Source organism: Petaurus breviceps, unplaced genomic scaffold (assembly GCF_028583685.1).
Source record: "Petaurus breviceps papuanus isolate PSGF00001 unplaced genomic scaffold, PetGlider_PUasm1.0 37, whole genome shotgun sequence".
NCBI lineage: Eukaryota > Metazoa > Chordata > Mammalia > Diprotodontia > Petauridae > Petaurus > Petaurus breviceps.
In genome coordinates this window covers 40,360,637-40,387,954 of record NW_027186296.1, presented here as the reverse complement: position 1 = coordinate 40,387,954, position 27,318 = coordinate 40,360,637, and the positions used below count along the sequence as shown (strand labels likewise).

Genomic DNA, 27,318 nt, shown 5'->3' with positions numbered 1-27,318 from the left:
GTATTTGATTAAAACTCGATCTGAAGGAAACTGGAAGACCCAGTGGAAAGTTCTGATTAGGAGGAACAAGGGATGTGGAGATAGATGGAGTGATAGAGGAAGAATCTGAAATCTGAAATTGAGAGAAAATGGTTACATGGGCAACCACATCTTCAATTTTACGGAGAAAAGGGAAAACTGTAAGCATTTTGTTGTTGTCAGGTTTAACTCTTTGTGACCCCATAAATCACAACACACCAGGCCCTTCTCTCCTCCACCATTTCCCTTAGTCCATCCAAGCTCATGTTCATTGCTTTCATGACACTACCCATCCCATCCTCTGTTATCCCCTTCTCTTTCTGCCTTCAATCTTTCCCAACATCAGGGTCTTTTCAACTGAGTCTCATATTCTCATTATGTGGCCAAAGTATTTAAGCTTCAGTATTTGTCCTTCCAATGAATTAATTTCATTAAGTATTGACTGATTAAGGATGCAATAATTAAGAAATTATCCCAACAAGACTGAGACTGAGTGAAAGGTGCCTAAAGGGAAATTTTAGTGGTACTATCAACCAAAGCAATGGATTAAGAGAAATAGGGGACATGGAAAAAGATGAAATGAGAGAGGAAGAATCTGAATACTATGAGAGAAATTTGTTACTTTGATGATGCCCTCCACTCCTCTGAAACATCAAATGTTCTAAGACCAAACACAGACCATAGATTACTCATTTGTTTTTAACTACATTCATTTCCCCTACTTTTAGAAATTGGCTCCTGGGTAAATATCAACTTCTTGGATCTTAAGAAAACAAATCGACAGGGCCAACATTTTAGAAATATCTCCTGAGTGTTAACATTCAGACTATTATTCAGAAATTAAAAAAACACTGAAATGACAGGGTAGTTTTATTATAAGAATCATCTGTATTTTATTTCTATTTTTACAGAGTAATGATTGAAGCCTGATTTGTCCATGTACAGCAGGGATAGCTGGTCTGCCAAAGAACAGTGTGGTGTCAGAATGGGCATCTGAAAAATAGTCATATGTCTTATCTACAGTAACTAGAAAATATTCTTCTGTCTGATCATCAAATGTGATAAAACCTGAGAATGTTACATACATTAACATAATAGGTACTACCTTATAATTAAGTCTTGCTCAGGAAATGTTCTTTTAAAAAAGTGCTTGGAGGTACAAATTGTCCAAGTAATAAACAAAAGGGCATCTATTTAACAAAAAGTTAAATATATCAACTGATTATAATTTGGTGACTTTCAGAAAAGCCGCTAATCAGGTTCAATGACGCACTGTTCGACAATTTCCCGTAAGTTGGGGTTCTCCATCGCGGCTGCTACTCTCTCCTTGTCATTGATTTGTTTATTTACTGCAAAATATAAAGAATAAAGTTAACAGATAATAACGTCAACAAGTTGAGGCAATCAATATTGTTTACATCCAGGGAATCAGAGTACTTAACTATCTGGGCATTTATCACTTAAACCTTGATTACAGTTTTTACCACATCATGCAGTTGCTATAGACAGCCTTCTTGGTGGGGTATTGAGGCCAAGGTGGAATTACTGCTTTTCTTTCTTTTTTTTGTTTTAGACAATCAATCAAACTACAAACATTTATTAAGCACCTACTATGAGCCGGGTACTAGACTAGGTCCTGGGGCTATTCCCAAAGCCTCATGATTTCACTGGTTCAGGAGTTTAATTAATTGTTTTCCTATCACAGATTAGGTTTCATGGATTTGTGGTAAAATTGAATCTTTTAGAAAATAAAGGGTAGCCCCATCCAGCTAAATGAGTATAGTACACACTCCAACCCCAAAGACAGGACTAAGTGGAAAGAACAATTGGCTCCAACACTTAATGGCTGTGTGGACCATTGAAAAATTGCTTAACCTTTTAAACCTAGCCTCCCCTTCTGAAAAATGAAGATAGAATCTGCCTAAGGCTATCATAAAGAAACTGATTTGCAAACCTTAAAATGATATTAATTTAGGTTATTATTTTTTTTTTTTAAGCAATCAGGGTTAAGTAACTTGCTCAAGGTTACACGGCCAGTTATTTCTGGGTGTGGTGCTGAGTGTCTGAGCCCAGGATTCGATCTCCAGGTCTTCTCAACACTGGAGCCGGTGCTCTTACTTGCTGTGCTACCTGGCCGCCCCTGTAGGTTATTATTCTTACCACCCCAAACATGTTTGGGTTTTTTTTGGAGGACAGTTGGGATTAAGTGACTTGCCCAAGGTTACACGGGCTAATAAGTGTTAAGTGTCTGAGGCTGGATTTGAACTCAGGACCTCCTGACTTCAGGGCTGGTGCTCTGTTCACTGTGCCACCTAGCCGTCCCAAAACATGTTGTTTAAAAAAGGCACATTCCATTGTATTCTGGGCCTGGGCCACATGGCTTCACATCACTACAGTATTGGTAATAGATTTGTCAATTATGAAAATTTTTTTTTTAAACCAGCCTGAATGGACTCAAGGTCATCTGAGTTCTAACAAGGCCTCCTTGTTTCTCTAATAAAGGGGAAGAAACTGTCTCATGTTGGCATTGGGGCTTCACAGTTTACAAAGTCTTTTCACACATGTTATTATTGAATATAAGTCTCACAACAGCCCTGTGAGAAAACCAAGACTTGGAGATACTAAGTGATTTTCCCAGGATCTCATAGTGCATGGCAGACCTCCCACTTATTAACCCCAGGACCTCAAATCCCAAGTTCAGTTCTCTCTCCATTAATATCATATGGTTCTTCCTATTTGTCACAGAACTACCCAAAATTTAATTCAATTTGGGACCAAGCTTGCTCAGTTTCTAAGTTATCACGGATAAAATCCCAACTTCAAAATCCCTTAGGTTTCTCCGCCAATGGAAGAGTAACCAATATGTGCCTTGTTGTTTTATGTACATAACTACCCCATAAATATCTGCTGGCTAATTGCATGATTCAGTATTCACCACAAAAGACTAATATGTCCATTTTTATCATGTTTCAGAACCACTTACTATCTTCTTCTGTGGAATGGGTTCCTTCAGAAATGTAGATTTCCAACTAGAGATAAAAAAAATTAAACACAAACATTAAAGCATTTAAAGACTACATGGTTAGGGATGGCAAGTGAAGGGTTAAGAATCTGGGGATCTGAGTTCCATTTATTCCAATAAAGAATTGTGCAGCTTTGGGTTAAACTCAAACCCTCAGTATTTGTAATACTTTTCTGGAAATTATTGATTTTTTTAAAAAGTCAGTTTTTCAAACAGCCATCAAGAATGTTTCATTAAATTAAAACAAATTTCTTTGGCAAGTAAGAAGGCAGACTGCACTTGATAAACAAAAGGAATTTCTAATATTCAGAAAACCTGAGAATGTATTATTTACTTCTTGATGAATACTGAGAGTGACTACAAACACACATGTTTTGGGCCTGAGAGTCAGAACCACAGCACCAAAGAATATTGGTGTTGGAAAGGACCACAGGGAATGAATCTCTAGTTCAAGCCCCTCCTTTTATAGGGGCTACAAATCTCTAAATGCCTTTTCTGATGTAACACTTGCCTCATCTCATCTGTGAGCATGGTGCATGAGATACACAGTCCTTGCACTAAATGACTGATAAAAGTTCAAACTCCACTGGTTCACAGGTCACTCACATGACTGGGCAACATGAGCTATCTGTCATCAGTTATAGAGAAGTAAATACGGCCTGGAAACCCGAATGCCATTTAGAATGGTTGGTCAAAAATATTTTTCTTTACCTTATGTTTGAAAGGTAAACACCTCTGAAGTTTCACTCGTAAGCAAAGCCCTGCAAAAAATAGAGAAAGGAATTACATTGACAAGCTTTGAACAAAGTAGACAGAGGTGACTCTGTGATAGTAATTATTGTCAGGTGTCCCACCATCCTTATTCGATAGTGGCTGTCTCCTGGAAGACTGAAAGGAGGCATGCTGTGTGGGTGCCACTGTGATTAGTGACTAATCCTAAACTGCTTAATAAATTAAGGATCACACAAAATATAGAAAAATCACGAGAAATCTGCCAAATCTGGTGTTCTCTATGGTTACAGAGGACAAATTCAGAATTAATGCCTTCTCTGCTGGATGTTCTTAGGGCAAACATTTAAAAATAAAAGAATACTCAACATTTATCTAATAAATCTGGCCTTATATTTTCTAACTACATAAGGTCACTCAATCAAACAACTTTTGCTAAACTGCTCAAATCATGAACAGATATTTTCAGGTTGCAGAAATTTAAAGTAGGTGACAATGACATGTATACAGACTGTGAGTGAAAAGGCTACACATAATAGGTATCAGTAGATAGGCTGCTGAACTTCTAGTTGGGAAAACCTACAATCAAATCCAGCCTCTGACACTTAGTAGTTGTGTGACACTTAAACTCTGCCAACCTCAGTTCTCTCCTCTGTAAAACAGGATGATAATAGCCCCTATCTCATAGCGTTGATCTCCACAGATCAAATGAGATAATGCAAGGAGATAAAGTACCTTTAGGAGTTATATAAATGTGAGCTTATTATACTAGCAAAGATGACTTGTAAATGAGAAGTGACGTCAAAGATATCAAGACACTGGGACTAGAAAAAGGAAGTGGCGAGGCATGCAGTGTAAATGAATGTGGATTAGAGATGGGCAGCCCACAGTGTTCATTAAATATTAAAGGAGCCAGAAAAAAAGCCCCCAGTATATCGGCAAGGTCCTTTATGGAGGATTTTTTTTTAATCCATAAATAAGGATCACACCGGATGACAAAGTCAAAAGAGCGGTAATCTACACCACTGAACAGAATCCCCACAAGGAGGAGATCACAGTTCCAACAGAAGATTGACAGTGATATAACACCAGTTCCACTTTCCTAGCCTTGTTTCTCAGAGAAACTCATACATCCTTGCACTTAATAGGTGGTAGTGTCAGGGCATTGTTAACCTGCTAGAAAAACTTTCAGGGTTCAAATAAGCAAAAAATTACCATGACAACTCCACTTCACCCTAATTTTAGGCCTGCTACCTTTACAGCATCGTGAAATCAATGTGTGTCTGGTCTAAGTACCATTATCTATGCTACCAGAATCATTTAAAAAGGAATGAGAAAATGAGAAGGGGTGGGAGCATAGACCAACTCAGCAGGAAAATATTACTTTAAAAGCGACGTACACGGTTAGTCTTAAAGAAGGTCTATAAAAGCTATTCTTTCTCCTATGTACCCTTTCCCAAATTAGTTATCCTTAGATGACATATTCTAATCATAAATAGCACCTGATTTTAGCTGCAGTATTTCTTGTTCAGAATGTGATGAAACTGTCTTCCAACCAAATGAATCTGTCCCGACTTTTGTTTGGTAATTTCAAATTATTTAAACTATGGTGAATGCCTCCTTGGACAATTCCCTCTCCAGAATTACTCACTAGAGTGACTACAGATGAGCATTAATGTCTTCTTCCAAGTACAAAAAGTCAATCTAGTACATTGGCCACTTTAAGACAATATTCACAGCATCAAATTTCAACAATGACCATACTATCCCACACTAAGATCCTTGAAGCATATTCAAGGACTTTACAAAAATAGTCAGTAATTAAAGGAGTGCTGAAAGTGTCAACAAAAGTAACTGCATTGCTCTTTGTCCAAGCAGAGAAGGAATCTGAAATATCATCTCCTTCCCAATGGCTGGTTTATATAGGACTTAATCCAAGCTGTGGTTTAGTGGCCTAGAGAAAGGTTTCTGACGGCTCTCACTACTCCCTTTCTCCCTTCCCCTTCCTCAGTCTCACTTCCCTTGCCTGCTGCATATTTCTGATATAAATGATGATGAGAAGGAACAATGAAAGGACAATCAAGAAACTACAACTGTAGAGGGAACAAGAATAAAATATTAACTTGGAAAGTGCTTCTAAACACTATGTGGTCATCCCAAAACTACACCCAAAGGCACTCGTGTTCCACTCAATTATTTCACAGACTGCAATGTGGCCTGCAGAACTACACTGGAGATCACTCATTTGGGTCAATTTCTGTCTGACGCAATGTATGTGATATGTATGTGATAACCTAGTCATCCATATGATTCAGACTTACCTCTTTCCAATGTCCTGATATGCACTTTCACAACTGGGTAAATCAGGGAGGTTCCTGATCACCCTCCAATAGAGGAGAATATACCCCCAGGCAATACTGCTTTTCCAAACTGAAGACTGACAACAGAGGCTACTCAAAACATAACATTTAGGGCTGAAAGGGCCTTCTGAGATCATCTGGTTTAATTCCATTTTATAGAAGGGAAAACCGAGACCCAGAAAGGTTAAGTGACTTAGGAACAAAGGAATATTTAAAGCTGGAAGGGACCTTTGAGGTCATCTGGTTCAACCTCCCCTGACCACCCCCCTCCCCCCCTAGCCAATTTTACAGAGAAAGTAAGGCCCAGAGAAGGGAAGAGAATTGCCCCTAAGGTCACATGATTAGTAAGTAGCAGAATTGGCATTAGAACTGAGGTCTTCAGTGTCTAAACCAAGTGCTGTTCTTATATCATGCTCCTGCCACATCTAACATCTGACATCTCTTAGCTAACACTCAGGGTTAAGAATTTATTTATAAGTCACTCGTTCTTGACACCACCCATACTAGAGATTTCCTCAGGTGGTCTTAGGTATTCCACCAATATCCATTTACTTAAATGTCATGTATTTTTTTCATCTCATTGCTTCCCCTTTCTTCTTAAATATTTAAGTGCTTACATAACTAACACCACAGACACTATTAGACAAGCAGAAAATGGTAAGCAGCTAGCTAATACACAACTCAAAATTTCTCTTTCCTTCCTTCTCATTCTATGAACCTTCCTAAGGAAACTAGAGGTGATGATCTCAAGTTGCAGAAAGATAAATATTTCTGAACATAGTCAATATGAGAATTTGTTTTAGTTAACCACGAATACTTTTTACAAAGGTTTTGTCTTAAAAGTGAGAGGGGAAGGGGCGGCCAGGTGGCTCAGCGAGTAAGAGCACCGGTTCCAGTGTTGAGATAGACCTGGAGATCGAATCCCGGGCTCAGACACTCAGCACCACACCCAGAAATAACTGGCCGGGTAACCTTGAGCAAGTTACTTAACCCCAATTGCTTAAAAAAAAAAAGTGAGAGGGGAGATAGGATAGGGTTGTCAAAATCAGAAAGAAAAGGAAAAAAAAAGAGGATTATGGAAAGATTTTTTTTAATTCTTAAAAGAGAACTAAAGGAAAACCCAAAGGAACCACAGACAAGAAACACAGCATGTTAACACATAGGATTTATTACATAATTTAAAAAAAAAACAAGTTGTACATAAAAGAGAAGAGCAATTTCATGTATTACCCTCACACTCAATTCTACTGTATATAAGTAAGTGCTCATTTTAGTTGCTATTTGTTAAGTTCGGAATAAAAAGAACTTTTTTTTTTTAAACTACAGAACAACATTCTATGGAATAATAAGCAAGGGTGCTTTAGAAAGCTCTTGATTTTGAACAGCTCATTATAAAACCAGTGTAATTAAATCTGTTTAATTTTCTGTTGAAGTTCTATTTAAAGTGTTCAGTAGTAATTAAGCAACAGCTTTCTTTAAAGTTTCAGTGGCAGTTTATAAACATGGCAGGTGCTAAGGGCTATCACTAAGGGATACAAGCAAGTCAGGGTTGATAAGAAAACACCTACAATGTATGTTGAGTTAGGAAAAAAGGGGAGGGGGCAGCCAGGTAGCACAGCGAGTAAGAGCACCGGCTCCAGTGTTGAGATGCCCTGGAGATCGAATCCCGGGCTCAGACACTTAGCACCCACCCAGAAACACCTGGCCGTGTAACCTTGAGCAAGTTACTTAACCCCAATTGCTTAAAAAAAAAAAAAGAAAAAAGGGGAGGGCCAAGCTAAGAATCTGACCCTTGGGTATAGGAACACCAGCTCTGGCAAGACCCATCACACCTGAAAGGCTCAGGGCAGGGCCTGGAGATACCCTGTAAGCTTGCTGCCCAATGACCAACCTTGCTAAAGGATGAAGAAGGTCATTACCAGAAAAGGACAACACCAGGTGATGGATTGTTTGGTTTTTTTTTCAGTCACAGAAACCCCCAAAGAAATCCTATTAAGGTGTGGAGAGACTATAGTTTGTGTAGATGGAGGAAACATTTACACCAATGGAAATTATAGACCCTTGAAGTTAGAAGAGCATCTTAAAAGGGTGAAAAAGAAAAGAGCAAAAGCCTAGAAGCTTCTCTTAGCCTTAGTAAGAAAAAGGCTCCTAGTATTTCTAGGAGAGAGAAAAAGAAAGGAAAAGAGAAGTAAGCAAAGACATAAGTAAAATAAAAAATGTTATTATAGAGGAATTACCTCAGAAAGAAGCAAACCATGGAAGGGACTAGTTCCTCCTTACTTTTGCAAGCTATACCTCTCTTAATGTTGCCCAATATCAAATTAGTTTTTGTTTCTTTGTTTTGAAAGAAAGTAGGTTTATTCTTGCTATCTTTAGTTTGAATATGACCTCTATTTTCTAATATACACTTCCCATATCCTTCCTTATAATAAAGACTGAAAAAGAGGAAAAAAAATAGCTCAGTTGGTTCTGCTTACTTTACTCTGCATTAGTCCACAGAAGTCTTCCCATGATTCTCTATATTCTTCCTATTCATCATTTCTTAGAGAACAGTAACATCCCATCAAATTCACATCCCAAAATCAATGGTCATCATTACCCTTTCTGGCTACTACATCACACACTGCTGGCTGAAGCTAAACTTGCAATCCACTAGCCTTCCCCAATTCAGATCCTTTACAGGAGAACTGCCATTAAAACATACTGTCTTCTACCTGGAAAGTTTACCTTGGAACTCAAGTATGACTTAACATTTCTCTCTATTAAATTTCTTAGGATTGATTTCTTTTTTTTTTTTTAAGTAATTGGGGTTAAGTAACCTGCTCAAGGTTACACGGCCAGTTATTTCTGGGTGTGGTACTAAGTATCAGAGCCCGGATTCGATCCCAGGTCATCCCGACTCTGGGGTCGGTGCTCTTACTCACTGCGCCACCTGGTTGCCCCAAGGATTAGTTTCACTCTAGATTTCAGACTAGACTTTCTGTTCCATCAAGATTTTTTAAGATACTGATTTCATCATTCAGAATGTTGGTCACCCTTTCCAGCTTTGTGCTATCTACATAGTTGATGAGCATGCCATCTATACCTTTAGCCAAGACACTGACAAAAAATGTCAAACAGCACAGAGTCAAGCACGAATATCTGGAGAACTCTCCTTAAAGACTCCTACCAGACTGACACTGAACCACTAAAAACTACTCTGAATTCTGCCATTCAACCTGTTCCGAATCCATCTAATTGTATGATCCCCTCCACATCTCTCCATCTTTTCCACAAGAATAGCATAAGATCTATTATAAGAAGCTTCCATTTCTCTAGCACTACCCTCACCCATAAGCTCAGTAATCCTATCAAAAAAGGAAATAAGATCAGTCTTTCATGACCTATTCTTGATAAAGTCTTTATAATCATAATTTCTTTTTTCTTAATATTCACTAACTATCCCTTTAATAATTCTTGCTAGAATTTTCCTAGGAATTGAAGTCCAGCTCACTGGCCTGTATCTTGCAGATTCTGTTCTCTTTCCTTTTTTTGAAAATCAAGCCATTAAATGCTATCAAATTCTGGAGAGAGAGAGCTAATAAACTCTGAGTGCAGATTGAAGCACACATTTTTTTTTTTAATTTTATTTTCCTTGGGATTTTTTTGTGTGTTCCTTTGCAACAAGGCTAATATGGAAATACGTATGACTTCACACATGTAATCAGTATCATATTGCTTGTCTTTTCAAGGGGTGAGGAGAGAATATGTTAACTAAATTTTTTTTAATGAATGTTAAATTTTTTTACATGCAATAGGAAAATATTAATGAAATAAAAATATAATAAAAAAAGAAACTCAAGCAATTTGCTCTTCTCCAATCTTGTGATATCTTTCCCATTTTCCATGACTTTCCAAAAGTCACTAACAATGATTTAGCTATTATACTCATTGGTTCTTTCAGGGACAGGTAACTTGAATTTATCAAAGGCAATTAGATGCTCCATTACTATATCCTTAATTACTTTGGGTGTTACCTCCCTATTAACCATTTTTGTTCTACTATTTCAAGTCAAAGCCCACTCTCTTTGGCAGAAAATCATAATGGAAATAAGAAACGACCAGTTGGACATAGACCATTATCTAACACCATATACCAAAATCAAGTCTAAATGGGTTCATGATCTAGGTATAAGGGTTGATACTGTAAGCAGTCTGCTAAAACAAGGAATAGCTTACCTATCAGACTTGTGGAGAGGGAATGACTTTATGACGAAACAGGAATTAGAGAACATTATAAAATGTAAAATGGATAATTTTGACTACATGAAATTGAAAAGTTTCTGTACAAATAAAGCCAATGTAACCAAGACTAAGAGGGAGGTGGGAAATTGGGAAAGAATCTTTACAACCTATGTCTCTGACAAAGGACTCATCTCTAAAATATACAGAGAATTGAGTCAAATGTATAAGAATACAAGTCATTCCCCAATTGATAAATGGTCAAAGGATATGAACAGGCAGTTTTCGGAGAAAGAAATTAAAGCTATCTATAAACACATGAAGAAATGCTCTAATTCACTATTGATTAGAGAAATGCAATTCAAAATAACTCTGAGGTACCACATCTCACCAGTCAGATTGGCTAAGATGACAAAACAGGAAAATGACAAATGCTGGAGAGGATGCGGGCAAACTGGAACACTAATGCATTGTTGGTGGAGTTGTGAACTGATCCAGCCTTTCTGGAGAGCAATCTGGAATTATGCCCAAAGGGCTATAAATACTTTCATACCCTTTGATCCAGCAATACCACTCCTAGGGTTATACCCCAAAGAGATCATAGAAATGGGAGAAAGACCCATATGTACAAAAATGTTTATAGCAGCTCTTTTTGTTGTGGCAAAGAATTGGAAATTAAAGGGATGCCCATCAATTGGGGAATGGCTGAACAAGTTGTGGTATATGCATGTTATGGAATACTATTGCGCCATAAGAAACGGGGAGCAGGTGGTCTTCATATTTACCTGGAGAGGCTTAAAAGAACTGATGCTGAGTGAGAAGAGTAGAACCAGGAGGAATTTGTACACAATTACAGACACAACGTATGTGTGATGACCAACTTTGATAGACTGGACTCTTCTCAACAATACAGGGATATAAGTCAATCCCAAAAGACGCATGATGGAGAGAAAAACGTGCATCCAGAGAAAGAACTAGAAAGAACTAAATTTGTATCCAGGTGGAAGCAAAATACCTGATCTTTTTCGTTCTCTTATTTGATTTTATGTCCTCTTTACCATTTTTCATTCCAGATGGTACAATCCATCCTTATAACCTGACCAATGGATAATGTGAAAGTATTTACAGATCCTATACTTGATAATAAGCCGCCATGGGGGGGAGGGGAGGGAGGGGAGGGAGGGGGACAAAATGTGAAATTCAAGGAATTGTGGAATTGAATCCTGTAAACTAAAAGGAAACAAACAAATTAATAAATTAAAGTTTAAAAAAAAGAAAAGAAAAGAAACGACCAGTTGGGTCATCTCTCTCTCTGCTGTTGGTTTTCATTAGCCCATCTCTCCTCCAAGCAGAAGTCCTACCCCTGCTTTGATTCTCCTCTTTCTCTCCAAATAGCTTTCTAAAAAATACTTTTTTGTTGTCATCTTTCCTTGGCAACTTCTCAACTCATTCTGCGCTTTAGTACTAAGACTATTTTTGCAGGACTGTGCCATGTTTACTTATATTCATCCTGTTAACTGCCCTTGCATCCGTCTTCTGTATCTTAAAAATACAATTTGGTTAGTGGGCTCCCTGTGCATAACTATCAGTATCTTTAAAACTTTTTTTCTTCCTTCACAATGGAATTGCTTCCCCTTGTGTCTTCAGAATTTCATTCTTAAGAGTTTTCTATTTCACCTGGGCTAACTTCCTCTGTAGAATTTATTTCATGGGATCCTGCCTAACCTTCCTATGAACTTTTTGAAATCTACTTTCCCAAAATCTGTGGTCATGGGATTACAGATTTAAAACCATAAAGGATGTCAGAAATCATCTAGCCCAACCAGTTATTAAGTAGCATAAAAATGATTTCAAACTCAGTGTGAGTTTGTGACTTCCAATTCAGTGACACTTCACAGACACTACACCAGGGTTTTTCAATGCTGTGACAAATATGATTCCTTAAGTCACAGTGTACTTAGCACTAGGTAAAGGAAAAGTACCAATCAATAGAGGCTTTTTATTCAAAGTAAAGTTGGTGATTAAAAGGAGCTTTAAAATGCTTTTATTAAGGGTGGCTAGGTGGCTCAGTGAGTAAAGTGCTGGCCCCGGAGTCAGGAGGACCCGAGTTCAGTTCTGGCCTCAGACACTTAACACCCACATAAAAAAACTAGCCGTGTAACCTTGGGCAAGTTACTTAACCCCAACTTCCCTCCAAAAAGCAAAAAAAAAAAATGCTTTTATTAAATTGGAAACAGGTATAAAAGAAGAAAATAACCAAGAATAATCACTAAATAAACAGAGGAGAAAAATTCCTAGTTGAGTCTTAGAGTGTGGTTGCTTTTAAAAGTTTGTTTGGAAAATATGTACTAGGGTATTTATTTACCTTTAGCTATATAAATCAGGAGATTTATTTTTAATATAAAACACAGAAATCCATGATTATACATCTGTGGCAGCTGAAGCAAACAGCTACCACCTGAGTTTTGGGAAAAGTATATTCCTTATAGTTTGGATCATATCATTTGGGAACCAGTTAGCTTAATACCTAAAGTATAGGGGCAGTTAGGTAAAAACAAATTAATTCCTTCTGGAAGCTAAATATGCAAAATTAAAATTATGAATGACAATTCTGTCATAATGAATAACAAAAAGATGACTATTTGAACATTATTGAACATGCATTCTTCACAGAGATGAAGAGATGGTATATCTTCATAAAACTGGCTACACAGTCCCATTAATACCTAATCTTAAACAATGAAATAAATATAGCCTTGCAAATGGAAAATATACCACAATCACCCGATTTGCCAACTCATTTCTGTCCACAAATGCTCTAAGAAAAGTAATGTTTTGCTGATGTAAAAAAGTACTGATTGTACATGTCAACCACAATGAGAGATGACAAGAGGGGGACAGTGGTAGCAACAAGTAGAGGGTTCTAGAAGAGAAAAAGACACTTTTGTCTCTACTCCAAAATTCAGAACCAAGAAGGGTAGAAGACTCATTTCCATTTATGTGTCATTGGGTACCCTGAGCCCAGAGGCAGGGGGAGTATTGGCAAGGCTGTTCTGGAGCTTTAACTCAGTTAAAGTTTAAAGGACCGTGAAGGACTTTCAGCTTACCAATAAGAGTGGCCAGAGAGCAATGAGGTACTGTGGGTGTGAACCTGATAATAACCAGATAATCTTCTTCATGTATCTCCTTAACTTCCACACAACTTTCTGTTACCACTTCCAGTTCTTCTAAAGTATTGGGCTTCTCTGGGTCCCGGATGGTTCGAATTAGATCTGAAAAATGTATCACAGAAAGTGCGTCACTTACCGATGGAAATAGTAATAACACCTTTTTAGTTCCTGCGTCTTCTTCCCTGCTCTCTTAAGCAACCAATGTAATAACTAACTAGCCTTCTGGCATGCACTTTCATTGCTAATCTCTTTTTAAAATATTTTTTTTGCTAGCTTTTTTAAAGTAACATTGTTTTCTTGGGCTGTTAGATCATATCCAGTTTTTTTTATCTTAAATTTCAGAAGGTCTTTCCTCTTTAGGTTGCAAATGAAAATGATACACAGGTAAGAGGAAGTTTTGTTGCTGCTGAGTCATTTCAGACTCCCTGTGACCCCATTTGGGACTTACTTGGCAAAGGTTTGCCATTACCTTCTCTAGTTCATTTTACAGATAAGGAACTGAGGCAAACAGGGTGAACTGACTTGTCCAGGGTCACAATGAGGCCAGATTTGAACTCATGAAGCTGAGTCTTCCTGATGCTAGGCCCAAAACTCTATTCACTGTGCAACCTTGCTGCCCAAGATGAAATATGCAATGTTCAGAACGCCAAATAGTTCAAATTTAAAGAAAAGATCATTTTAGTTGAAGAAAAATTAAGATGTGGTACTCAGGACTGGAATCCATAGGATCAGAGATTTAGAGCTAGAAGGGTCTTCTCAAAGGTCATCCACTTCGATATCTTCATTGCACAAATGAAGAAATTAAAGCTCAGAGAAAAGTAACTTGCCCAAGGTCACATACACAATAAGCGGCGGAGCTGGAATTCAAACACAGGACCTCTGACTCCAAATCCAGTGTTCTTCTACTGAACCATAGGTTCTTATTACACATAACACTGTTAATAGGTACATAATCAAGAAATGAAGTTCCCAGTGTAATAAACAAGTACGTCAAGAAACTCTGCCTTGAGAGCTACTAATAAGAGGAGTTCTCTTCTTCGTAAAGATGACTAAGGATTTTGGTTCCAGGAACCACAACAGGTAAAGGTAATTTTGCCTTGTCCTAAAAAATAGTGTTATGGGGGGGGGGGGGGGGGGGAGTTCCTGCCAATGTCAACAAACCAACCAATAAAAAAATATTTATTAAGCACTTACTATGTGTCAGTTATCATATTAGCACCTAATATCATATCAAGTACCTAGAATGAAACAATCTCTACTTGTAAGAAGTTTAATAGAGGAGACAGCAAACATACATAAATATAAAATGAATAAATAAAAACATATACAAAGTAATTAAGTACAAGGTAGTTTGAGAGGCACCAGCAGTTGGGGTGAATCAGGAGAGGTTTTGTGCACACAATGCTTAAAAGAAGAGAGGGATTCCATGAGACAGAGGTAAGAAGGGAGTACATTATAGACATGGTAGATGGTCAGTGCAAAGGCATGGGAGATGAAGTGTTATATATGAGGGAGAATAGGAATGCCAGTGTAGGTAGATTACAGAGAACGGGAAGGAGACTAATGTCTAATGAGGCTATAAAGATAGGTTTGGACCAAGTTACATAGGGTTTTAATTAGATAAACAGAGAAATGTATATTTTATCTTAGAGGCAATGGGCAGAAAACATTAACAATTTCTTTTCATAGAATTTGGCAGAGAAAGGGAAGAGAGATTGGAAAACAGCTTGACGGGATGGTAAAGTCCAGTAAAGATCTTTTTTTTAAAGGATAAGGGAAATTTGGTTGTTTGAAAGTAGTAGGGAAAGAACTAGGAGATGGGGAAATTAAAGATTTGAAAGAGTGGGGATTGTTGAAGATGGCTTCAAATGCCTCTACACAAATGCACCAAGGTTATTGGGCTACAAGATGAATTAAGATTCCTAATGCAAAGAGGCAAATTCTACCTTATTGAGACTTGGCAGAATACAGTTATAGAACAGTTTACTTTATTCAAAAGAACAAAATGCTTAAAATGGTAGAGGGGAAGAACTGTACACGAAGAGGTTTGCTCATGTGAGGAAATCTAGAAATATAGTGGAAAGGATTTGGGTTAACATCAATGGAGGGAGAAGAGAAGCATTTTCATCATGAAAATACACCACCTAGACCCAAAGAGGGACGAGAGAAGAAATTCTGGAAAGAGATCATAAATCAAACATGGATAGGTGATATGGGGGTTCATTTACTTAGATATCTGCTGGAGCTCATCCTCTGTAGGATAGAGAGAGGAATAGGGACTGGACCTGAGTTCACTGATTCAGGGAGCTCCTGGTGAGGAGTTTCTTTTATCAGTGTGAGTCAGCCCCTGTTCTGCAACTTAAGGGTCTTAGAGGACTTAATATATATTATTTACTTGTTATACTGATAATTTCACTATTTAGAAAGAAGGAGAAGTATTATAAGGGAAATATTCTGGAACCCATTCTGAGAAATAAGGAGAAACTGGTCAATGAAGTATAAATGGTAGGAACCTTAGGGGGAAAATTATCACCTATGATATTGCCATTCAGTTGTTTCAGTCATGTCTGACTCTTACTGCATTTGGAATTTTCTTGGCAAAGATACTGGAGTGGTTTGCCATTTCCTTCTCTAGCTCATTTTATAGATGAAGAACTGAGGCAAACAGGGCTAAGTGACTTGCCCAGGGTTACACAGCTAGTAAGGCTGAATCAGAACTCATGAAGATGAGTCTTCCTGACTGCAGGCCTAGCATTCTATCCACTGCACCACCTAGCCTCCCAGATGAGAGGAAAGTCAGGTGTACTGTCTAACAAATACACTACACTGGGCGGCCAGGTAGCACAGCGAGTAAGAGCACCGGCTTCAGTGTCGGGATGACATGTGGATCGAATCCCGGGCTCAGATACTTACTGTGTTTCCCCGATAATAAGACACTGTCTTATTATTTTTTTTGGAAAGAAAAACACCAGAGGGCTTATTTTCAGGGGAGGGCTTATGTCATCCTGCCTCAGCTCTCCTCCGCGGCACTGCTCTCAATGGCGCCAGCAAGCAAATCACTGGGGAAGAACAGGATGACGCGCTCACTGCTGCAGCTCTGATTGGATGCAGCTCGGAGCACGGCATACGTTTCACTGGGGGGGGACGGTGCATACAGAGGGTACCGTAATGTAGCGTGCAGTGCAGGGGATCACCTTCACTACAGTAGCAATCTCAATAGGGCTTATTTTCGGGGGAGGACTTATTTTAGAGGAATCTTACACAGTAAGGGGAGGGCTTATTTTCGGGATAGGTCTTATTATCGGGGAAACACGGGTAGCATCCACCCAGAAACACCTGGCCGTGTAACCTTGAGCAAGTTACTTAACCCGGACTGCTTTAAAAAAAAAAACAACAAATACACTACATTTTGGCAAAGAAGATCTCAAAGGACTTAGAAAAGAAGTCAGCTAAGCCCAGCCTAAAATACTACAGAATCAATCCCTCAAGACTGGGAAATCCTCAAGAATGAAATTCTAAAGATGAAGAGAAAGGGAGTGATTTCTAAGGAGACCAATGTAAATGCACAAGGAACTTGACAACTAACTTGGGTCTTAAAAAAATAAGCATAGAACAGGGATAGGTAATGGAGAATAAGTACAGTAGTATAGCACATATAGTGCAAGAATAATGTCAGGAGGACTAAAGTTCAGATCGAGCTGAGGTGGTGGAGAAAGAGAGAAAAGGTGGATGCCCATCACCTGTGGAATGGCTGCACAAACTGTAGTATATTAAAAGAATAGATTATTATTGTGCCAGAAGAAAATGAATATGAAGAATTCCAAGAAACCTGGGAAACCCTGATGAAAAAATGAGGACTTAAAGTGAGTAGAACTGAAATAACAATTTACACAATTACCACAATAGTGCAGAAGAACATATTACTGAGAGACAGAACGCTGATCCATGCAATGACCAAGCTTGACTCCAAAGAACTGACTCTCCTACCACCTTTCTCCTCTTAGGAGATGGATGGTAGACTGTAATCATGGAATGAAGCATAGCATGGTCAGACATGGTCAATTTGTTGGCTCATTTTCCTTAAATACAATTATTTGTTATGATGGAGAATGGTGGAGAGGAATAATTTAGAAGTGACATTAAGAGAATCAATAAAACATTTCTTAAAAGCTAAGCATGACCTAAAGAAAGCCTCTGGGACAATTTTAAGGAGGACATTAAAAAAAAAGGATATGGGAACGTTCAGAGTAAACAAGAGGATAAGTAAGTAGTGACTGAGAGAAGGTGGAACTCCATAACTATCAAAGGACTGGAAAAGGGCAAATGTTCTGATTTTTTAAAAAGGGAAGAGAATGAAATATGCAAACCATAGGACAGTGAGCATGACTTTGTTTCCTGGCCAGATTCTAGAATGTATTATTAGGACTGTTTGTGAGGATTTAGAAGAGGAAACTTCAATCAACCTCATTTCCTTTTCTGACAATCACCAGATTAGTAAATCAGAGGAAGGCCAGTTTTACGAGTTTACGATTTTAGCAAGTATATAATGCTGTCCTTGGGAACAATATCTCTAGAGAGCTGTGAGTTAGAAGACAGCAGAATTAAGAGCATTTCAAATGAGTTGAAAAAATAAATCTAAAAAACAGTCATTAATGGATTGCTGGTACCTTAGATGAAGGATTAGATAACATACTTATCCAGTCTGAGTATGAGATAAGGCTGGAAGAGCTAGCTAATACACTAGTTGAGATCCAAAAATATCAGGACAGGCAAATATTGGCCAAAACTAATAACATGAAATTTAACAGAGATAAATGTAAAATCCTATTGACTGGCTTAGTCTTGCTCACCCATATGACTGCCTCACAATAGACATACTGCTCCAAAAGTCACAAGACTTCTATTTTTCTCTATACCTCCACTACAGAGAGGCAAGGTCATACTCGAGGTCATACCACTCCTATAACTATTCCATCTCTATTTTCCATAACTCTGAAAAACCTCTGTCCAGTCATAACTTCTCATCCTTCAGTCTATACTGGCTCCTTCCCTATTGTTCCCGGGATTTGTCCTGGGCCCTCCCTTTTCTCTTCTCCTATATTATTTTACTTGGTGGTCTCATTAGCTCACGTGGATTCAATTATCATTATGCTAATGCTATCCAGCCCTAATTTCTCTCCAAACCTATAAACTGTGATTTCCAAATGCCTATTGGACTCTTGAACTCAACATGACCAAAACTGGGCTCATTAACTTTCCTGTAAAACCCTCTCCTGTCTAGGTGCCAAGGGCACCATCAACTCCTAGTACTGAGGTTCACAACCTTGTAATCATAATTCCTTACTCTCTCTCATCCCCCATATCCAATCTGTTGTCAAGTCCTGTCATTTCTACCTTTGTATATATCTCTTATATATGCCCCCTTTTTTCCTCTGATACTGTTACCACATTGATACAGGCCCTCATCACCTCACTCCTGGTCTACCACCATAGACCCTACTGGTTGGTTTCTCAGTGCTCCAATCAGTCTTCCACTCAGCTGTCAAACTGATCTTAAAACACAGGTCTGACCCTATTAAATAAGCTCCAGTGGCACCCGATTACCTCTAGGATCAAATATAAAAACCCTTGCTTGACTTTTAAAGCCCATGGTAACCTGGCTTCTTCCTACCTCTCCAATTACTCTTACACCTTACTTGCTTCCATATACTCTATGATCTAGTGGCATTGGCCTCCTGGCTATTCCTTGCATAGTACATTTCATCTCCTGACTCCAGGCATTTTCCCTGGCTTCCCCCCATGCCTGGAGTGCCTTCTCTCATTTCTCCCTCCTGGTTTCCCTAGTTTTCTTCAAGTCTCAATTAAAATCCCACCTACTGCAAGAAAGTGACTTCCTTGAGACTACCCCCAATTCATCCTGTTTGGACACAGTCAATAATAGCTAACATTTATATAGCTTACTATGTCCCACACACTGAGCTAAACACTTTACAATTATTTTCTCATTTGATCTTCAAAACAACCTTGGGAGATAGGTGCTACAAGTTTACAAATGGGAAAACTGAAGCAAACAGAAGTTAAGTGACTTGCCCAGAGTCACACAGCTAATGAGTGTCTGAGGTCAGGTTTGAATTCAGATCTTTCTGACTCCAGGCCCCATGCTCTATCCACTGAGCCACCTTGCTGCCTCTAAACATAGTTGTTTGTATATTATCTCCTTTGTTAGACTGTGAGCTCCTTTTTTTTTTTGCTTTTTTTTGGAGGGCAGTTAGGGTTAAGTGACTTGCCCAAGGTCACATGGCTAATTTTTGTGTCGAGTGTCTAAGGCCACATTTGAACTCAGGTCCTCCTGATTCCAGCCCGGTGCTCTATTCACTTCACCACCTAGCCAAGGAGCCCTGTGAGCTCCTTTTACAGTAGGGAGTGTTTTTTGCCTTTCTTTGAATCCCCAGCACTTAGCATGGTGCTTATCCCATAGTAGGCATTTACTGATACTGGTGGATCTACTCTCCTTCTGCCTGATTGCTCCTAAATCTCATCTTCATCCTCACCGTGACCCCCAGACCCTATCCACTCCTTAACCACTGTTTCCCAACAACTTTGCTTTAGCCTCAGTTCTCTCAATAGTTTTGATCCTATGATTGACCAAATCAGCCATGCACTGCTCAATCACAAATTCCACCTGCCAATCAATACCCACCCTTGGTTTACCACCCTCCTGTTCCATTCCCCTTTCACTATTCCTAATCACTTGGTGCCAAATGCTGCTAGAGAATGCTATAAAATGCATCTGGGTTCACTATGACTTTGTTTTGTCTGGACCCGGGATTTCATTACTGTAGGAAACTCCCTATGTATAAACCTCCTCTGCTATCACAGATGAATGGTTCACCTTAGAGAGCTGCCTGGGACACTTGACAGATTGCAAACTAATCTCAACTTGGAGATCATTATTGCACCATTCTCCAATACCCCTCCATCATATTCTCCACAGTAGCTGTTCTGAATCTTCTTCATCACTGCTCTCCCCTCCCTCTGAACTACTGACCACAGCTTCTTCCTGTATGCACTCTCTTTTCCCTTGGCTTCTGTGATATTGCTATCTCTTGGTTCGTCTCTTACCTGTTTGAATGCTCCTTCTCAGGTTCTTCTGCCAAGTCTTCATCCACATCCCAATCTCTATTAGGGGGTATTTCTCAAGATTTTGCCTTGTGCCCCCTCTCTCTACAACTTTCTTTTTGGCGATTTCATCAGCTCACATGGATTCAATTATCCTCTCCATGAAGGTGACTTCGAAATCCACATATCTAGCCCAAACTGCTCTCCCAAATCTAGTTTTGCCTCACCAACCCTCCTCACTCTCTATCTAATTTGCATCAGTAACCCATCTCAAATTCAAAATGTCCGAAAGAGAACTCCATCTTTCCTCAAAACCCTATCCTCCTGCAAATGTCCCTCCTGCTGAGAACACCACCATCTTTCACCTTATTCAGGTTTAATACCTTGGATATATCTTCCCTCTCTCAACCTCTAGATTTGATCAACTGCCAAGTTGATCTAAAATTCATCTCTTTTCTTCACTCCGCTAGTCACTCCTCTAGCTCTATCATCTCTTCCTTGGACTGTTACAAATGCCTCATAACTGGGTCACCATCCCCTCTCCAACTCATCTTCCACATAGTTGCCAAACTGCTATTAATAAAACAAAGATCTTACCGTGCAATTCCCCAACTCAATTATCTTCAGTGGCTCCCTAATGCCTCTAGGACAAAATCTTCAGCCTGCCATTTAAAGCACTCTACAATAAGACTCCTATCTACCTTTCCAGATGTACTTATCACTTTTTTTCATAAACTGTTCCAAACTGACCTCCTCCTTGTTCCCTGTACCTGAATTCCGATCTTCTGTCCCAGTGCCATGATTTGTTCTGTGACTACATTCTAACTATTTTTGGAATGCTTTCCTTCCCTCTCTTCCACCTTGAAGAATCCCTACTTTCCTTCAAAGATGTCTTCTCCTACTGAAGGATTTCCTGATCCTATCAGCTATTAATTCTCTCTCCCTCCTGAAATTCCATTTACTTACTTTTCTGTACACAAATGGTATCCCCTCCAGTAGAATATAAGCTCCTTGAGGGCAGGGACTTTCACTTTAGTTTTTGTATTCCCAATGGCTAGCAGTGCCTTGATTATAGCCAGTGGTTAAAAAGTATTTGTTGGGGGCAGCTAAGTGGCACAGTGAATAGAGCACTGGCCCTGGAGTCAGGAGGGCCTGAGTTCAAATCTGGCCTCAGACACTTAACACAAAACTAGCCGTGTGACCTTGGGTAAGTCACTTAACCCCAATTGCCCTCAAAAAAATAAAGTATTTGTTGAGGCACTGAGATACAGAAATCCATCTTGCCCTACTAGAAAGTTGGGGGGAATAGGAGAGGATATAAGAGAGAACAGATTGTCGGAAGGGGCATTCAGTAGGCTCATTAGCTTGGGGTGGGGGGTAGGGGAGAGACAGGGAGAAAATCTGTAACTCAAAATCTTGTGGAAATGAATGATGAAAACTAAAAATAAATTTTAAAAAAGAAAAAAATAAGTATTTGTTGAATTGAAAATTGGCTTCACTAATCTGGGGAAGGTATGACTAGACAACAGATTATGTGAAAAACATCTAGGGATTTTAATGGGCTGCAATTCCACTCAGTCTTAAAGCTGCCCCCCCAAAATGGGGGCCCACAGGACAGAAGCAGGAGCAATTAGTGGAGGACTAGGCCTGAAAGAACAGAGCTTGGAGCAAGGGGACGTGGGGAGCAGAGACAGGAAAATCTCCTTTTGGTTAAAAATAGAACAGATTTTTATCTGATTTGTAGTATGTATTTTAGTCTCAGTTTCAATACTACCTAGCTGTATGACCTTAGGCAAGTCACTTAACTGCAATATTAATTTTCCCAGTAGGGGTCTTACTCAACATTTTATCAACCAATCAGTCAATATGTACCGAGTGCCTCCTATGTGCCCAGGAGTTTTGGGCTATGGGGATGAAGAATTGGACATGGTTTCTGCTCTTATGGAACTTACCATCTAGTTTGGAAAATAAGACATAAATACATAGAAAATTAATCATTGGGGCAGCTAGGTGGTGAATAGAGCACTGGCTCTGGAGTCAGGAGAACCTGAGTTCAAATCAGGCCTCAGACACTTAACACTTACTAGCTGTGTGACCTTGAACAAATCACTTAACCCCAAATGCCCTGCCTTTCCCCCTCCAAAAAAAAAAAGGAAAAAAAAAGAAAATTAATCATTTAAGGCACTATTATGTCCCAATGGTTCAGAGAGTATTTCATGTTATAACATGATTTACAAAAGTATTTTGGAAGTGAAAAACAGTTTTACCTTCAAGGGATTCCCAAATCACAAAACAGAGGGAGCTGGATTATATGACTCTCCCCCCCACACCTCCCCAGGTTCCTTCTAGCTTAAAATGTATGATCCTATAAATAGTTACCTTTTATTTTATTTTTCCCAGATCCAAGAAAGCAACTGTTTTCCTGCCCTGATTCCTTCTGCTTGGTGGTTGGGCACTGGGATAATTTGTTTAGACCGCTCTGTTAGTTCATTTCTCAATGACAATCATCTATGGCAGGAGTTTAAATAAGTCCTACTCTCAAGTAAAGTCCTCTTTACTTGCCCTCAACCTCCACTGATATATTCCAGCCCTCAGCTCCTTGAAGTCTATAATTCTTAGCTGAGATAAAACAGTATTATTTGCACTGAAGATGAAAGGAACCTGGTGGACTCACTCCTAACACCCCCAAAGGCTATGACCTAGATCAATGACTCAGAGATAGAAGGACTTTTCAAGCTCATCTAGTTCACTCCTCTCATTTCACAGATGAGGAAATGGAGGTCCAGAGAAATTAAGTAACTCACTTGTCCAAAGTCATTCATAATAAGGAACAGACCAGCATCTGAACTCCAAATCCAGGACTCTTTCTAATGTACCACACTGCCTCCTCACTGGTCTCCTTGCTTCTGGTCTGTTCTTTCTGTCTTGATAAAATAAGCTTCCTAAAGCACTGGTGTTGGACCAGATCAGTGACTTAGAGCTGGAAGAGACTGCAGAAGTTATTTAGTTCAGCTCCTTCATTTTGTAGGTAAAGAAATGGAGGCCCAGAGAGGTGAAGAACAAAGTTATTAAATGTCATAGCCAGGATTTAAACCCAGGTCATATGACTCCAAACCCAATGCTCTTTTCATTGCCCACTGCACTCCAAATTGACTAGGTCTCTCCCCTGCTCAAAAAGCTTAAATAGCTATTGTTTCCAGCATAAAGTACCAGCTCCTTAGATATTTAAGGCTAGCTACCTCTCTGGACCAATGCTTTTATTCCCTCCATGTTTCTGCCAAAACGGTGTACTTTCTGCTCCCAGGATTTGACAGTCAATCTCATGCCTCCACACCTTTTGCACAGGCTGCTGTGCGTCCCTGGAATGGAATTTCACTTCCATCTTTTAGAAACTTTGACTTCCTTCAAGATTCATATTCATCTCAGGTGCCACTTCCTAGCTTTTCCTGATGCTATCTCCCTCGTTTGTTACCTGCTCAAATCACTATCCAGTTACATCTGGTATTCACCTGAAAAAGCTAGCCTGTTGAGCAGAAAGACTGTTTGTCATTTATGTGTTTGTATCCCCACTCCCTAAGCACATCTGAGTGTCACACATACCCTCAATTCAATAAATTCCGAGAGTTCCTTATCGTTATTTGACCCCCTAAGATAAAAAATAAAACCCTTTATTTGCATCCAAAGCCTCTCACAACCTGGTCCCCTCCTAACTTTCCAGGCTTTGGACACTGGCCTCCTCGAGGTCTCTAAACACACTCCACCTCCTGCGCCCTTGCATTTTCACTAGCTCTTCCTCATGCCTTGAATTCTCTCCCTCTTTATCTACACCTCATGGCTTCCTTCAAGTCCCAGCTAAAACCTTCCTTCCAAGAGAAGCTATTCCTGACCCCCTAGATGCTGATTATTTCCAGTTCATCCGGTCTGTATATCTTGTTTTGCACTTTTCCCCCATTTTGCACACTCTCCCAGTTAAAAGTGAGCACCTAGAGGGCAGAGAATGTTGTACTTTTCTTCATTTCTTTGGCGCTCAGCAGTGCCCCGCACACAAGCATACCCTTAAATGCTTATTGACTGACTGACAACGCATTGCCCATAGTAGGGGCTTAAATGTTAAACATTCAACTGAATTCAAGTAGTCATTTCACCATAGATGAAGGAGCCCCCCTCAGCTGTTGATTCTTACAATAAAGTGTCGCTGGGACCCTCTGTTCAATTTCAATAAGAGTGCATGTCTACAGACTGGAAACGGGAATGGAGAATAAAGTGGCATCTGGTGCTGAGAGTCGGGTCTGGGCTGGGGTGCGAATTGGGGACACATCTTGCTCCCCTAAGTATACACACTGCCACCGACACAGAGCGGTGGGAATGGATTTCTCCGACCCTGCCCCCCACCCCCGGGCTGGAAGACCCGGGTCCCGGTCCCTCCGCCCCGAGATGCCCAATCCCGCCAAGCGCAGCCCCGGAGGAGGAGAGTTACCGTAAACCTCTAGCGCTTTCTCTTCCATGATCCGGGGCTGCCGGGCAGCTCCCCGCTCAGAGCGGCCCGAGAGCCACAGGACTCTGCTCAGCGCCCAGGAAAGCAGCCCGGACACTTGCTCCATCCTCCCGCTCCGCCATCCCTGGCGTCGGTCCCACCCGAGCCACCGTCTTCCCACCACCCCAGACGAGATATTTCAGTTTCCTGGTCCCAAGGCAGTGAAGCTAGGAAGCACAAGGGTCGTGGGGAGGGGAGAATGGAGGTTCGGGCGCGCTAAGGACATAGGGAGCAGTTCCACTGGGGACTACAGATCCCAAAATGCTTTGCTTCATTTCAGCGAGGATCTGGGGAGTGAGGATGGTGGGGGAGTGGGGTTCCCATCCGGCGCCCGGCACGTGTGGGGAACGCAAGGCCCTTCCGGAGTAGACTGGAGCGGTGTATTCTGGAACTTGTAGTTTCCACCCTGAATTAAACCTAGCTTTTCTCAACTCCTGTCACCAGTTCTCAAATTCCACGGTCTCGAGTGCCTACGCACTATTATCAGAAGCCGACTATAATGTAAAAGAGAATGTACGCTCCTCTCACTCTGTTCCACGCATCCTGGGGACCTCATTCCCTAGGCAAAAATGGGAGACAAGCATCCGTTGTGAAACTTCGAAGGAGCCCGCTACCCTTTAAGAGCCATTTCCGGGAAACCTTTTTCTCACTTCCTGGCGGGGCCGGAAGTGGGTTTCCGTTGCTATGCTAACTAAATCTTTTGGGAGCCCAGCTAGCCAAAGGAGAGGGGGAAATTTACGAGCATTTCATTATCTTCGTCCTCCTCCCCAGATCTTCTCTACTACACCCTCCACGGGGCCTCCAGTGCTTCCTGAAGCGTTCTCAAGAATTGAACTGCAAATATAAACAAAATTCCCCTTCCATGCCCCAACCCTGAAACCCAACACTTTAATTTATGCAGGTCCCTGTAACCATCTTGACCATTGTTAGGGTGATCTAGATGATTATGCAATTGGGAAATTTGCATTCATATGCAAAATATGAAGCATTTCAAAAATTCAATTTAGGTAGACAAAGATCAAAATGAAGCAGCCCCTGCCTTCAAGAAAGTGACAATCTACTGGATTTCCCACTATAATATTGCAACCTGTCTGTTATTTTTGCTTATTTGCATTAGAAGGCAAGCTGGAGCAGTGTGTTAAATGCTACTGGATTTCATCTTGGTGCTGTAATCTGACTATTAATTTTGCTTATTTTGATCACAAGCAGATTATACAAATAGGATACTGGAGTATCTCTAATATGAGGAATTCAAAGAATAGATTAAATATAATAAAATTTATTTTAGAATTATAAATTTCACCTGGAAAGACCTATATGAACTGATGCTGAGTGAAATGAGCAGAACCAGGAGAATATTGTACACGGTAACAGTCACAGTGTTTGATGACCGATTTTGATAGCCCTTCTCAGCAATACATGGGCCTAAAACAGTTCCAAAGGTCTCATGATGGAAAATGCCATCCATATCCAAAGAAAGAACTATGGAGTCTGAATGCAGAGCAAAGCAGACTATTTTCTTTTTGTTTGTTTTGTTTTTCTTTCTCAAGGTTTCTCTCATTCGTTATAATTCTTCTATACAATATGACTAATGTGAAAATAAGAATGTTTAATAGGAATGCATATGTAGAGCCTATATGACATTGCATGCCCTCTTAGGAAGGGAAAAACAAGGAGGGAGAGAAAATTTAAAACTTATGGAAGTGAATGTTGAAAACTAAAAATAAATTTAAGGAAAAGAATTATAATTTTCCTCCAATTGGTACTCCAATTACACCTTTTAAAAAAAACAAAGATCAGGACGGCCAGGTAGCACAGTGAGTAAGAGCACCAGGCACAGTGTCAGGATAACCAGGGGATAGAATCCAGGCTTAGATACTTAGCACCACACCCAGAAATAACTGGCTGTGTAACCTTGAGCAAGTTACTTAACCCCAATTGCTCAAAAAAAACAACAACAAAACAACAAGGATGTTGAAAGTAAATGTGATATTTCATCCTGAAGCTATTCTAAAATGACCCTTTTATTTTTTTTCTTTAATTTATTAATTTGTTTGTTTCCTTTTAGTTTACAGGATTCAATTCCACAATTCCTTGAATTTCACATTTTGTTCCCCTCCCTCCCCCCCCCCCCCCCCCCCCCCC

At 39.8% G+C, this 27,318-nt stretch overlaps 1 protein-coding gene across 1 annotated transcript; it reads right to left on the bottom strand.

Annotated features, from left to right (window-relative positions):
- Positions 1-886: 886 nt before the first annotated feature.
- On the bottom strand, positions 887-25,430 carry CIAO2A (cytosolic iron-sulfur assembly component 2A). The gene is made up of 5 exons (XM_069098339.1): positions 25,117-25,430; positions 13,458-13,622; positions 3,752-3,801; positions 3,002-3,047; positions 887-1,367 (listed from the first exon to the last, which is right to left on the bottom strand). Exons 1-5 carry the CDS (start codon positions 25,238-25,240, stop codon positions 1,270-1,272), a joined length of 483 nt encoding a protein of 160 aa, XP_068954440.1. The 5' UTR covers positions 25,241-25,430; the 3' UTR covers positions 887-1,269.
- Positions 25,431-27,318: the final 1,888 nt, after the last annotated feature.